The sequence below is a fragment of the Leguminivora glycinivorella genome, chromosome 16 (assembly GCF_023078275.1).
Source record: "Leguminivora glycinivorella isolate SPB_JAAS2020 chromosome 16, LegGlyc_1.1, whole genome shotgun sequence".
NCBI lineage: Eukaryota > Metazoa > Arthropoda > Insecta > Lepidoptera > Tortricidae > Leguminivora > Leguminivora glycinivorella.
In genome coordinates this window covers 3,678,471-3,694,417 of record NC_062986.1, presented here as the reverse complement: position 1 = coordinate 3,694,417, position 15,947 = coordinate 3,678,471, and the positions used below count along the sequence as shown (strand labels likewise).

Sequence of the window (15,947 nt, the reverse complement as noted above, 5' to 3'; positions counted from 1 at the left end):
CACCTCAGCATATTGCTGGCGACTTCCAGCGCTGGTCTTCCGGTGAGACCATTAAGTAAGAAAAATCACGGAAGGCAACAGACAAAACTAAAGAAACACGAGCAAATACAAGTAAGGCTGGTGACCGCGAGTCGTCTTGTAATGGATGTCTATAGGGGTTGGTCTGTGACTTGGAAGGATGGAGGTGTAGAGGTAAGCTGTAATAAAATTCACTTGTGATTTTCGAATTGAAATATATTTCACGGAACCCGTAGCGTTTCTTGGCTGTTTTTATAAAATTTATACAAATAGAGTATACTTTACTTTTATATTCTTTACAATAATACCACAGGTCCTCTATATACCTCTAAAGTATAACCAATAGTTCCTACGGTTATTGGCACCTCGGTCCTACATACGCAATGCGCAATTCTAACTAAATAGTGTATTTTTTGATTTATCAACAAATACATTATTTTATTTATTTAGCTAATAGAATTAAAGTGAGATTCGGAGAGAAAAGCGAAAGTCAGTTGTGTTAAATAAGTATAAACCGCTGTGTATAGATCAGTATACATATCAATATGTAAAGTACCGACTTTTTTGAAATGTTAGAATTTTTATAACCTCAAAAGTATTGTTTTCCGAAAACTAAAGGTTTTTTATGATAATTAATATTGCAGTACAGTAATCTGTAAGTAACATATAATTCAGAGCATAGTTATTTAGATTTAATTTTTTTGGAGGCGAAAAAGGACCACTACTTTTGAGATTATAAAAATGACAAAAAAATCGGGATTAACAATTAAATATCAGTTCATTTCTTTCATATTTCTGCATAATTAGCACCTTCTGACACGAAATATAGATTTTAAATCAACATTTTATTTTTTAAATAATACCGATTAAAATACTAAAGTTTCAACTGGCGCTTATAGCTGCATAATCCACTGTGCAAATAAATAAATCATAACAATAAATAGTTCGGAAGTATATAAAAATAAATCTTTATAAATACTTAAAACTAAATTAAATAACTAAATAAATTCAACCTCGCGCTCTTTAACACTAAACGGTAAAGCGAAGAATTTAATTACAGCGAATTATTGTTTTCAGTACAAAAGCATTAAACAGGCAAAAAATATTTTGTGATGATGAAGTCGGTTTAGTTTACATAAAAACTGTATTTAAATAGGTTATGGTCTGTGATATTAGGACATTTTAAATAATTTATTTTGTTCAAAATACTTATAAAATCTAAGTTTAAATTACAGTTAGTAATGAGAAAATGTAGGGGCGTTAAAATGTAATACCTAGTTGAAAATATTGCTATTATAAAACTTTAAGCCACATGTGTGATCCTTATCACTACAGCGTACATGTATATTAGGTCTATGTAGTCCTTTAAACAGTAAAAAAGTTAAAAAGCGTAGGTTTTTAAAAATACTGGTTTTGGAATGCTTCGCGAATTCGTTCGAGTCAGATGGCCAGCATCTTCGGGGGCTGTCAGACAGTACCTAGGAGGTGGACTGATTTATGTACTACTTCTTGGCTAAGCTTACACACAACACTTAATAAAATATACATTTTGTTTAATAAAATACATAATAATAAATGTCCTTAAATACGAATTATGATAACATTACATTAGTTGCAAACATAAATAAATTTATGCCGCATAATAGACTAGAATACGTTGAGGATAGAAAGCAGGAGGAACGTGACTTTCTGCTTCTGCGATGACGACCGTGACCGCCGCCGCCGCGGTGTACGCAAGGTGTGAGCGCTGGTTGCCCGCTCTGCGCGCTAGGTGGCGTTGGGCGCGGAGCGTGCGTGAGCGCTGGGGCTGGGTGACCGCTCCGCGCGCTAGATGGCGTTGAGTGCGTTAGCGTCCGACGAAGTCCACCATTTGATCTATTTGTTCCTCCTCGTCGTAGAGGTACAGAGACTCCATGCAGCCCTTGAAGTAGGGCGTGGTGAAACATTTGGCCCTGGAAAGCCAAAAAATATAATTAGTAACGGGCAAAGCCATATGTAACTCCGTATAGACGGATAAAGTCTAAGAAAAAACGTACCTCGAAGTCATAGAGAAAAAGGTACGGTGGCCTTGATGGCGTTACACCTTTGGGGAACGCTCGGCTAGATGACGCTAATATTAATATTTGACATTTTAACACATGTCATGCTAACAATATTATCAAAACCAAAACCAACCAAATTGTCAAAACTGAGGTTCACAAGTTTTAAGCTTGTCTCGAGAGATGGCAGTCACTGTGATTGACACATTTTACTTTGACAGTAACTCTCTATAATACTCGATCCTCTTTGGTAACGGGTTATTAGTATGTTTTGAGTTTCTTAAGCTGCTGGTGCGTAAATCTAGATTATATTAAACAAGTAGATTAGTAATAGAAATATGAAATTTCAATAGAAGCCTGCAGAGTAGACAAAAGTTCAGAGCGTAATAAGGGAAAAAGTTAATAAAATGAAGAAGGAAGTTCATTAAAGCCTACACAAGCTTTTAAGCCGAGCTTAAGGAAAGGCTTAAAGTAAGATCAAAAGCTCAAGCTCGTTGAACGATTTCAGTTTTAATTTTCGCCGAAAAGGTCAAATAAAAAAAACATTGCAGTTCAAATTACCTATCATGTATTGTATTTTAACCAAGCGTCGGGCGACGCTCAGTGTATAGGGTTCCGTAGTTTTCCGTATTTTTCTTAAAAACTACTGAACCTATAAAGTTCAAAACAATTTTCCTAGAAAGTCTTTATAAAGTTCTACTTTTGTGATTTTTTCATATTTTATAAACATGTGGTTCAAAAGTTAGAGGAGCACACTTTTTTTTCCTTTAGGAGCGATTATTTCCGAAAATATAATATTATCAAAAAACGATTTTAGTAAACTCCTATTCATTTTTAAATACCTATCCAACAATATATATATATATATATATCACGTTGGGGTTGGAATGAAAAAAAAAACAGTCCCCACTTTACATTTACCCTAACAAATCATTTTTTTCCACTTTTTTACTACTTTGTCGGCGTGATTGATATACATATTGATTTCAGCTTTCTAGTGCTAACGGTCACAGAGATTATCTGCGGCCGGACGGACGGACGGACGGACAGACATGGCGAAACTATAAGGGTTCCTAGTTGACTACGGAACCCTAAAAATGGTGATCTTCTAAATCAAAGTTTCCTATGTAATCTGGAAAGTTGAACTTTTTACAATTGGCGATTTGGGTACGATTGAAACTAATATCACAATGAACTATCCATACTAATATTATAAATGGGAAAGTGTGTGTGTCTGTTTGTTTGTCCGTCCTTCACGGCAAAACGGAGCGACGAATTGTCGTGATTTTGTAAGTGGAGATAGTTGAAGGGATGGAGAGTGACATAGGCTACTTTTTATCTCTTTCTGACGCGAGCGAAGCCGCGGGCAAAAGCTAGTTTATTATAAAAGGATAATTAATACAGTCCGATTACACATAACGTCAGTGTGAGGAAAGACTTTACAAGAAGTTTAAGTCCGTCCCAATAGCCTGATTTAAATATATTGCCCGACTTAAAACTTTGCATGCAAGTGATATTGACTTGCTTTAGTCACGGGTTTTCCCCTGACTATTCATAAAATCTGGTAGATGAACGTCGTAGGTTTTTATAGGCAGACAAATATTCTTTAAAGTGTTATACACCGTGTTTTTATTGAATTCCGCTAACTTCGGCATATAGGCCCATTATATGAAACAGAATGGCATAGTCAGTTTTCTTAAATTTATATTTTTTTCTAAAAAACACCATTCACCTGCGATAGATGTCAACTTCAATTGCTGTTGAGAAACGGGCTTTACAATTAACTCACAGTAGTAGTGTGTCAAAACTATGACATATCAATCGCATATCAAACACACAAAACCCGTTTCCTAACAGCAATTGATGTAACTTCTATCGCAGGTGTATGGGATTTTTAAAGAAAAAATACGAATAAAAAAAACTAACTATGCTATTTTGTTTCCTATAATGGACCTATATGCCGAAGTTAACGGAATTCAATAAGAACACGGTGTATAGCCATATAATGCTAACTGTATTCTCTTTATTTATTTCAACTTTATTTATTAATGTAAAGAATTATACAATAAAATTGGAGCATAGTAAAATATCGAATAAATTTAGCGATTAGGTAGGTACATAGGTATGTAGTTTTAGCAATACATGTATCTAATACTCCGCGATTTTATCGCCGCGCTACAAGTACATGCCGGCGGCCGCGAGTTCGCGGCCCATTCAAGGGTGACGACCTTCGCGCGGCGCATTAGAATTCAATGTCGAGTGCTCGCGTGCGATCCGTTTGTTATGTAGGTAAGAATTTAGAACGGCGGCATTTTGTGAACATCAAAGGAACGCCTTCTGTACTTGTACTATTATATATTCTGTGCTAATAGGTACTTAATGTGCTCTAGGGTATAGATCAGTTCATTTACGAAGGCGCGTGCTACGGGTCGTATTGTCAAGCTTTTAAAGGTTAGATTTGACAAATCTGTGCGTCATAGGATGAAATACGATAGAAAGGAGTTGAAGATTCGAGTGTCGAGTGAATGAGGATCTTCTAAGAAAAATAGTTGAAAAATAATAAGTGTGTATCTTATGGGTTACTTAAGGCTAGTAAAGTTAGAGGCATGCGATTTGGTGCGTTAGAAATAGGTGCTTGAAACTAGACCAGTGCAGAACCAGCGAAATGCATGCTGTTAAGTTGTTAAGTGTTACCCCAGGAAGAAAAATAATTAGAAAAGGAAGCAGTTATACAGGGTGCTATACGAGCATAATGGTCCATTTACACGATGCAACAACTCGTGTGCGAGTTACATTGCTAAATTGTAGGTATGTAACCTCAACAGTCCACACAATGTAACTAAAATCGCATACGAATTAACGCTCAGTCTAAATGAACCTTTATTCTCAGATTTGACCCTATAGAAACCCCTCACACTAACTAGCGTTTTGACCTTCGGCGTCAAGTCAGTGCTATTGGCAACGTGCATGACAGAGTGGCGCTGATTGTCAACATAAGGGTAAGTCCAACATTAATGCTAGCGGCGGCCGTTGGAGCAAATGGAGGGCAGCACCAGTCGTGCACGTAGCGAATAGAAAAATACGACCTTACGTAGTTGCGCCAACTAAACCTGGAGCAACAGCCATAAAGTTGACTAGACACCGACGCTCAGAAACGCTAGTGTGCGAGTTACCACAGACAAGAAAAGGAAGGAGAGGAGTCAACAAAATAAAATGATCACCTAAATCCCTGGATCCGCCCCGTGTAACTGTTTTATATATGTCTTGAAGAGCTCTAACTGGTCCTGCTCCTGTAGTACCTCGACGCACCCCTTGAAGTACTCTGTCGTGAAACAGTCTTGCCTGTTCCCCGGGAAAACATATTATAACACATATACAACAACACATTGATGTATTAAATATTGAATGAATCAACGGTTGTACTCATATTATTATGTCGCTACTGCTGCGACATGTTTCGGGCTAATTTTGGAGGCCCCCCTTCAGACGTATAGGAATGCTCGCGGCGGCTACCCTCCGTGCACTGAAAGTGCTCCGAAACATGTCGCAGCAGTAGTGATATACTAACGTGAGTACAACCGTTGATTCATTAAATATTTGAATATGTCTCACGAAAGTTTAACGTCTATAACATATTGATGGTTGAAAGGGGATTCATTTAAGGCAATAAGGCCTTTAGAACGAAGCCGACCTAACTCAATGGGTAGCGATCTGTTTCAGAATTAGGTCGGTTTCGTTCTAAATGTGCGATGTATCTAGTACCAATATAAGTAAGATCAGTTCACAGATTCTTATTCTGTTATAAAGTAAGTTATGTTTTAGATTAGGAACTTTCGCCCTGATTCGTTGTGGTAGAATGGTTGTTTTCCCACAACGATGCGATATTTTAGTAATACATATTGCTGTTAATTTGAATCCTCTTTCGTTTTAAACTTTACCTAAGACAAATGTGGGTAGTAGCTAGAGCGTCATCTGTTGACAGCTTTTTAAAAATTTCATAATATTTCTTTAGTTTTTGTGTATTTCGCGGAATCATGTTTCATTTAATGGTATGAGTTTATTTGTTACATAAAGTTAATTACAAAAACGGCGCAACATTCACTACTTACTGAGTCTATCAGAGTGATATTTTTCAATTATTAATGTCTCAAAAATTAAAAGCACAGCCTGCAATTTATTTACTGTATCGTATTACAGGTTTACTCTATTTAAACAAAAATAAACTTAAACAAGGATACGTTAAACTTTAATTAAAATTTAATAAAAAAAATATTAATTTGTAAGAATAATACTGTATCTACGTACCTATAGCGACATCTATTATGTAAATTGGTTACTATTTTCACATCGTCTGTTGTCGCGGTGCTCAATGAGGAGGCACACTCAAAGGTTGCATTGCACAGATAAAGAATTTCATACGTGAGAGCGAGAAGATGATATGTTTTTTCTCTCTCTCACATAAGAATGACAGTGACATGCCTAGACACTTGCACAGGCGCCGCCTGGTGGGATAAAATGACAGTGTGCCTCCTCATTAACGTATCCTCGCTGAAGCTACGGACACAAACATCAAAATTCAAATGTCGAACGCACCTGCATAAAGTATAAAGCTGCGCCTCCCTAAACAGATTATAGCAGTCGTCACAGATCCTGTCAAGGCGGGCGAAGATGGCGGCGTCATAGACGCCCTTGCACTGGAGGTTGAAGAAGGAACGGCGGGCCACGTGGTGCGGCGCCGCCGCGGGGGGCGCGCCCGCCGCGGCGAGCGCCAGCGTCAGGAGCGCGCACGCCAATTGTACTGAGCTTAGATGCATCTGGAACAGAGGGAGACGTTGGTTAGTGGATTTGATAATAGATGGCGCTGCCAGTTTTGAAATGGTGTTTATTCTAGACACGCGTGGCGGACGACTTTCGCGTTCAAAGGCTTAGCCCAATACATTAAGGGTTTCGAAGTGCTGGCCCAAGAACGACCTTGAAGTTTTGAATTCCAGTGATTTAACAATAGATGGCGCTGCCGGGACAGAAACTTGCTTAACTATTCTTTTAACTCCCATTAGGATTAGATTCTAAATTTGGTAACCAGAAATCTTTGTGTAACTGAAAGAAGATAGAGATTCTTTTCTCGCATAAGGCCTTTTAGGAGTGCCATGAAAGAAATATTAATAAATCTGCAACAGCAGGTGTACAAGTGACCACCTAAGTCGCATAAATATGGGATAAAATGATATATCTGAGCAGAAAACTAATTAACCTAAGGTCCTATTAACTAGTTACGCTTAACGGTTACGATTTAAACTAACTCAATTTCCTGTAGCCAAGGTCTAACTCGGCAAGCACTAATCGATTTTATAATAATTACGTCGGTAAATCGAACATTCGATACTGAGCCATGTTTAAACAGCTTACCGACTCCAAGCAAGTCTAAAGATCAGATAAATTTAAACTTAAGAATCGCGGTAGGTAACTTTGAGGTGACTGACATACACAGACACACATACGTTTATAAGTACCTACATAGCCTCTTTTTCCAAAAGGTGTAGGCACAGCACACAAAACTGCTCAAGTTTCAGTGCCACTCAGCAATTAAAGGATTGAAAGAAAAACAAAATCGTGACATTGCAGTGACAGGTTGCCAGCCCATAACCAACACCACAACTCATATCCCAGAGTAGACTTCTACAACACCCATGGATGGAGAGTGGTGACGAAATTCTTAACCCGTCACCACATGGGAATTGGGTGATTGAAGATATGATATTGGCTCTTTGGAGTATTTGGCTATGTAAGCGATTGAAATGACAACCTAATAGTGTCGCAAGCGCAACTCTCCGCGCAATCGCCATCTGTCAGGCGCGAGCCGTCATATTTGCATTTATCACGTGCTCAGGAATTACAACATTTTACTGCGAATGTAAATTAAACTTACTGCAAAAGGCATAAGATTGTCGCTATGGTTTAGATAAAGTTGTTAATCCGTAAACTGCTAAATGTAACCTGAATCAAGGGAGAATATACCCTTTTAAATATGACTAGAGTCTTAAAACACCGTGTCAGGTGAAGTGATAACGACCTGTAAGTCCTACCGTGGTAAAGTAGTGGAAACTTGTATTAAGTCCTTTGAAACTGGCAGCTCAGGTGAGTGGCTAGTTATTAAGCAAAGTGGACTTGTAAAGTGTTAATAAAGTGCGATGGTGGTCCCACTAAGTCTGTTGGCCGATTATCGGTAGATCGGGGCCGTGCAGAAAGTATAGGAGCATTAAGAGACTCTGTCGTTGACTTTTTGAAGTAAGATTAAAATTTCACACTAGATGGCGATAATAATATAATAATATTCGTGTGTTAGACCTATGAATTTATGGAATATTTTTGAGTTAATGACACTTAAGGTGCTTTATTTATGCGAAAAGTGGATTAAATATGTATCGACTATTATCGTAATATTAATGAAATATTAAAAAAAAAACGAATCTGTAAATGATAACACGATAGTTTTGATTTATAACACTTCACAGGTGACAGAATTTCATGCTAAAATTAGGTACAAATTTTACTCTTACAAAGTCACAAGCAGAAGCTACAGAATACAGGTCTTATTTATATCTTAAATGCAAATAATTGAATTGGAAAACACAACTCTTTTCTTAAACAGCAAATCATCCGTTAAATTGACGTTGACGATGAAACAATCGCAACGGAACTGTAACCCGTTTCGATTCGATTCGATTTTCAAATCGTAAAGTTCGGTCTCTTTGTTCGTAACGAGCTTGAACTACCAACTTAAGAAGGAGCTTAGCCAAGCGATGATAGCCCGTTTTTCCATGGCATAGAAGCTTTGTGGTCGCATAAATATGTTGGTCAAACTGAATGATGTATGTAATAATGTTAGCCCTCGTATGAGAACCGAGTCGGTGTATTCGTTTCGCGAGAGACGATTCGAATTCTAGGGCGCCAATATAATGTGACCTGTCGCAATAAACTAGTAAACTAAACTGACTTTTCGAATCTATAGAACAAAGTTAAACTGAAGGGGATATTTCCGGACGGATACGACGTTCAAAATATCAAGAAAAGAGCTCTCATCTGAGAGAAACATCCCTGTCGTGTTGTAGGTGTAACATACTGTTTAGTTGACCGTGATTGATGGTTATTGCGATTTATTTGCATTAGGCGAATCATGCACACGTTTACCTCCTATTTCAAAAAAAAGAGTTGCATTAAGAATAAAGATAATAGACGAGAAATGGACTACTCAGTAAAGAGAAACTGCTAAAACTACGAATTAGGATATCAGTTGATTGCCTAACTTCAACCTTTTTTTTTTCGTTTCATCTACTCTCGGTTACCTTATACATAAGAGTTTTTATTTAGTATTCTTTTTCCCGGAGTAGACTTGGTAATCGATTGCAACAGCACTGTTTAACTCAGCTGTCGATCAGCGGCCGACATTTGACTATACTTTTAAAATACGGGGAATTGCGAACGGCGGCGTCGTATATGGCCTCAGTCATCAATTAAACATAAGATTCCACGGTTTCTATGTGGATAAGGAGTGAACGCACTCTACTCGAGGCCTGGGGGTCTACCGCGAAACATGTTCGACTTGATGCCTCCCTGTCACACTTATTTACAAGTACGATGGAGGCAACGCGTCGCACGTGGTTCGTGGTAGGCCCTCTGTATACACACAGATTGATTATGATGACAGAAACATGTCTTAATAGTGGTTTATGTGGAACAAAACAAAAAAGTGGGGTCATGCGGGTGAAACTTGGGGATGGACAGCGGTTCTGGGGAATTTCGGGAAAATTTCACAGAGAATGGAAAAGTTTGGATCCCGTACAAAAAATAAGACTTCCGAAAATGTTCAATGATATTTTGCAATTTTGAAAATTACTCCTAAAATTAATAAACTTCAGAAGTTTATATATGCTTGTAAAAACAAAAATTAAATGCAAACGCATTTTTAAGGAAAGGTTATACGAATTCTTATTTTCCGCATATTTCACCCAAATGCTTTCCTCCCTCATTTATTCAAACAGCCAAAGTACTGTCGCTGCGTACACTGCACCGCTGCAATTTATCCTGCGCGCGCGGCGAATAGTAATCACGCAGGCTAGACTGCCCGGCTGCCACCCAGGAGATAATGCCCCACGTTATTGAACGATTTATAAACAGGCCTTTTAGGGTTCCGTACTACAAACACCCTGTTTAATTGTAGGTTTTCATATAGTAGGTACGAACAAAAAGTAATCAAGCAGGTTCGACTGCCACCCAGGAGAGCGTTTTCACATTATCCGATCCGATATCGGATTTAGGAAGGATGACAAAGCCAGATTTCAAAGATAGCCCATTTAATATATAGGATATAGATCCTACATCCGATATCGGATTGAATAATGTGAAAATGAACTTAAATAAACGATTTATAAACAGTTTTTAGGGTGCGGTAATATTCGCTCTGACGCGACTGGTGCTGCCCTCTCTCGGTAGGTTACCCTAATTGTAAGTCAGTCTAATTAGTTCCGAATGTTCCGATAGGTGCCGCTCGCTAGCATAAATAATGCAATATATTAAAATAAAATAATATTTTACGTCAAAATTCACACTGGTGAACGAATGCATAATTCGGTTTTTTTTAGTGTCACAGAACTCAGATGCATTGGGGTAATTTCGAAAGTTACATAAAAATCACCATTATGTCTATCATATCATGATTCCCCTTTCGAAATTATCCGAGCATTGGTATCCGAGTGAGCACATTATGTAGGTACGTATATTTATGTTATGTATAAATATGTGTTATGCAATAACATTAATAGCGTGATTAGTTTGTGTCGCTTGCATGTCTGCAAAGTTTTGTACCTAACTACTTAGGTAAGCGCTTTAGGTACATGTTGAGTTACCACTACTCTCCGTGAGAAGTTTATAAAACGTTATGTTAGTACGCAGCCGCATAAACCCGAGTTTCATAGTGTTAGTCTCCAAATATTACGCACATTATACTTCATTTATATTAATATGTCGGCCTCACGTATAAACTGGCGGGTTTATTTTGTTTACACCGAATCGTACTTGCATCGAAGTCAGCCGGTCCAGTATAAACTGAACCGAAGATTCCCTGAAACAGTTTAGGGCAAAACATGTCATGGAGGTCTTGCTTCACTGGTTAATAAGGACAGACAAAATGGCACCACGCACTGGTAACCACTACCATTCAGAACAGAAATGCAGTAAGAAAGTTTGGACTTGGTGTGTTTTTAGGACTTTTTCGTAGCGTGTTTGAGATGACTTTGCCCATATACTTGTAATGTAACGATCCTGATGGCAAGTATTTTTCCGTCGGCCTAATGTTATTTGAGTACGAAGGCTTAAAACTTGCGCCTAAGATTGCGTGGTTAACCTTTGAGTGTTGCAATCCTTTTTAGTCATGTCTGGAAAAGTTTTTCGTACATGCCCCGTAGCCGAATGTCATTTCTGCGACGCGAAACGAAAACGAAACGCCGCGAATGGTAGATATCTACGAGCGTTTCGTTTCGTGAGCGTTTGTGCATTGGGCTAGGCACGCAGGTGGACATAGAAAATTCATGGCGCTTTTTTGGGCTAAGCTCGTATAAGAAACATATTTTTTAATTAAAGGAAAAATATGTAATATCGCTCGCAGACGTTTCTGTATAATAAAAAAACAAATCTCGTATAAGAAAATTAGGAAAGTCCCCCGGTAGCCTGTCTCATCCTATTGTTATTATTTCATACAAGTAAGTAGAATTTACAATACTTACCTTTTACTTACAAGGCTTGCGATGACGCAAATGTTAAATACCTACCTAATAACACATTCTGCATTTAGTAGTTGGCAAATGAAAGGATATGTGCGAAGAATATAATTATACTTAATATTGTATCTATATTCCTAAAGAGATTACTTTCAGGTGTAAGTTTAGGTTACTTGAGTGTGTACATAAATATATTTAGATAACTTACAAAGGGACAATTTCGACTGGCTGTAATAATTTCAACTATTTAATAGAAATATTTTCCACTAACTTTATTCCCACATGTGCCTTCAACTGAACCCTATGTGACCAGTGGGCACTCTATCGAATAGTGTAAAAGTTGCAAAACATAGAAAAAATACAAAAAATCTGTTGCCCTTATATTCGAAAGATGAGAAGTCATAAAGCAATTTTCATTTCTTCATCTCAATGTCATTCGTGAGTTTTTCACCATTTTTATTCGGCATTTTCAAGCGATCACAACTTTTCTAAAACGATTGTATAATCGACGTGCATAATAACTAGCTTTGAAACAAGATGGCCGCCGAACAATGGAATATCGCACCATCTCGCCATTGTGGCAACACTGGCCTTCGCGCGACCTCTCGCTGGCCTTAGCGAATTCGGACGCTTCCTTGTTTCCCTGAATTGGCGGGTTTATTCAAAATTATTATTTGCATATCGATTTGTTTATGATATAGTTCCTTAGGTAGAATTGGGAAATAGAGTCGTATGTACTACGCTATTATGGATGTGTAGGTAGGTAAGTACCTAACATAAAAAGTCTGAAGCTTCAGGAAAAAGTCACAAAAAACGTAGGAAACTGTAACTTTGAAAATAGGCATAAATTTTCGTTAAATAAATAATAAATATAATTAAATAAATAAATATCATAGGACATTCTTACACAGATTGACTGAGGCCCACGGTAAGCTCATGAAGGCTTGTGTTGTGGGTACTCAGACAACGATATATATAATATATAAATACTTATATACATAGAAAACATCCATGACTCAGGAACAAATATCTGTGCTCATCACACAAATAAATGCCCTTACCGGTATTCGAACCCGGGACCACAGCGTAGCAGGCAGGGTCACTACCGACTGCGCCAGACCGGTCGACAAATGGTTAAAATGTTCGCAATTTTGGAAATTTACCAATGACACATCAATAATTGATGTTAGTCTGCTATCCTAATATTTATATTAGGGCAAAAAATGATAATTATAATTGAATATATATTGTACTTTGTGTAATACAATAAAAAAAAAAAAATTGAATATATTTACATAAAAAATTACGGCAAGCGGAAATAATTTAGGGTATTTAATTATTTATTATCGATCACAAATATAACATTTTGAAGCAAAAAATTATTTGCGATTCGAAGTTTAAAATAATATTATGTATCTATTATGTTTTTAGGGGAATAAATGTTGATTTAGAAAATAAGAATATTACAAGAATATTAATTATATTAAGTCTTACATTATAGTTAGGAAGAGCGGTGCCTCCTAGCACAGGTTATTTCGCAAATAACTTAAAAGGAGACACCAGCAACTGTAAGATTTAGTACAAGATGTATACGAATAAATAATTTTGAATACGAATTTTGAATGTTTAGCGATTTACAAAAACATCACTTTTTACAGATCCAATCCATATCGCATCTAGAGTTAGTATTTGATGGAAGTTCGAACCGGGCCGCTAGTGTTGTATCTATACGGGGTAGAAATATAAAATCTGGCTCTTTTTATTTAAATAAGACATTATATTATTTTTTGAAAGAAATAAAACTGCACTCAAGCTTTAAAGTAAAAACAATTGACCCCGCCTGCTACGCCGCGGTCCTGGGTTCGAATCCCGGTATGGACATTTGTTTGTGTGATGAGCACAGATATTTTGTTCTTGAGTCATGGATATTTTCTATGTATATATTATGTGTATCGTTGTCTGAGTACGCACATTACAAGCCTTCTTGAGCTTACCGTGGGCCTCAGTCAATCTGTGTAAGGATGTCCTATAATATTTATTTAAATAAATACTGCACCTAAGTATTCAAAGTAAAACTACGGAATAATTGGCAACAATGGTGGCGTGGAAACCCGCCGTGTGAATTGTTAGTTTATTTATCATCATCCTGTTATCTCTGCTAGTAGCTGAATACTAAAAGCCTTTGCCTAGCCCACAGCTGGCAGACAAGATCTTATTCTCGGTAAGGTGTATCTTAGGTATGTTACCTACTTCTTAGGTCATAGTACCTATTACCGACTTACATACGACATTTAGGTACTTACTTTAGACATTTTTACACAGTGTAAAGATGGCACATTTTACAAGTAGGTAACTAAGGGGAAACCGCTGAAATCCACAGTTTTCATTTTAAAACATGCTCTCAATGCCTACAAGGATTTAACAACATTTCCCGTAGCTAAAAGTTGAGTACAAAAAAATAAAGAAACTAGTAAGACTAAAGTAGTAGTTTTGTATGTAAGTTTGTAATACATAGGTACTTAGGTACTAATGATCACTGTAGATATTAAGAAATTATGAAATTTTCTGATTTCAAATTTGTATTATTTATTTATTTGTACGGAAATTAAATTTAAACCGATATATTCCACTTCATAAAAAGCTTCTTTAATGTATTCCAACGATGTATTTTAAACTTCGACATCTATATCCATACTAATATTATAAATATATATATATAAATGGGAAAGTGTGTGTGTCTGTTTGTTTGTCCGTCTTTCACGGCAAAACTGAGCGACGGATTGACGTGATTTTTGAAGGGATGGAGAGTGATATAGGCTACTTATTGTCTCTTTCTAACGCGAGCAAAGCTGCGGGCAAAAGCTATCTATATCTGATATATAGATATAATATAGGTAAATAAACAAGGATCCGCTCCCTAAGAGGAATCAATAGAGTCAACGTTCTTGAATGCATCGGACTGCATGCCATCGGCCTCGCTCAGCATCAAAAATATCTATGCACGATTGTACCTCCTAGCTTTGCAATAAGGCGAAAAGTGTATACTTATTATTGTTTTCAAGTAGACTAATGCGCTATGCTAGTCACATAGTATGCGTCGTGCTCGGGTTGCATATTGTCCAATCATGGACCTTGCTCTTGTTAAGTTGGTACTTGTTGGTACACAAACATTTTTATAAACCGACGAGTCAAAAATATAATACACGTCTCTAAGAATCCCGTGTGGGATTGCACGTGGGTTAAGAATTTCACCCCTTTAAGTCGACAGTGGAATATCGGTTTAAATAATAAATGGGCCATTTTTTTCAAAGTTGTACACTCCACTTTTTTTTGGATTTGGAAATTTTTATGTGGTTTCCACTCAGAATCGCGAGCTCTTTCAATTCTAATAGGAGAATAAAGTGTTCCAAGGTTTTTTCCCATTCTGTCACCATTTTTTCATACATTTTGTATGGCGGTAACGGAATGGAAGGTTCGAAAAATGTATGGAAATCTTGGGACATTTTTTTTGTCCTAACAGGATCGATAGAGCTCGCGATTCTGAGTATTAATCGCTTAAAAATACTCATGTTACAAAAAACTTTGAAAACAACGGCCCAAATAATTTAAATCACTTTATTCCATCAATATATAATAAACTATACAAAAAACTACATATAAAACTTAACATTTTTAATGTTTTTTTTACTTACTTGGGTACAGTATTTATTTACCCTAAAGCTATTTTAAAAGCATACATATGGTAAAAACTAGCGACTCGATTCGAACATTCATCAAATATTAGCTCTGGATACGATATGGATTTGATATGACAAAAGTGAAGTTTTCATTTAAATCATAATTTGATATTATTTTAAACTTTGAATCGTGCGTAGGGGAGAAACACAAAGATATTACCTACTAATGTCCATTACACAATTTAAGGTGGCACTGAAACTTGAGTAGTTTCATGTGCTCTGCTTACTTTTTATGAGAATATAGGCATGGGTGTATGTACCTATATTACATCTAAGATATTGAAAATAAGTTCGTGTATACAAGTACCCATTTGGTATGATGATTTGTAAAGATATTTTTAAACTCTTAATGTCACATTTCAATCCTAGCGTGGAAAGCT

General features: G+C 36.9%; 1 protein-coding gene across 4 annotated transcripts in view; it reads right to left on the bottom strand.

The window, feature by feature from the left end:
- Nucleotides 1–216: 216 nt before the first annotated feature.
- The window catches only part of LOC125234499 (CHH-like protein), a 118,033-nt gene continuing 102,302 nt past the window's right edge, over nt 217–15,947 (bottom strand). For 3 of the 4 annotated variants that reach the window (XM_048140762.1, XM_048140761.1, XM_048140760.1), the window contains exons 2-4: nt 6,651–6,871; nt 5,279–5,399; nt 217–1,970 (exon numbers count right to left, since the gene is read on the bottom strand). In XM_048140762.1, the coding sequence (XP_047996719.1) occupies nt 5,279–5,399; nt 6,651–6,871 (342 nt within the window). In that variant the 3' untranslated portion in view covers nt 217–1,970. The remainder of the gene's footprint in view (nt 1,971–5,278; nt 5,400–6,650; nt 6,872–15,947) is intronic. The other variant, XM_048140763.1, reaches the window with a different exon arrangement.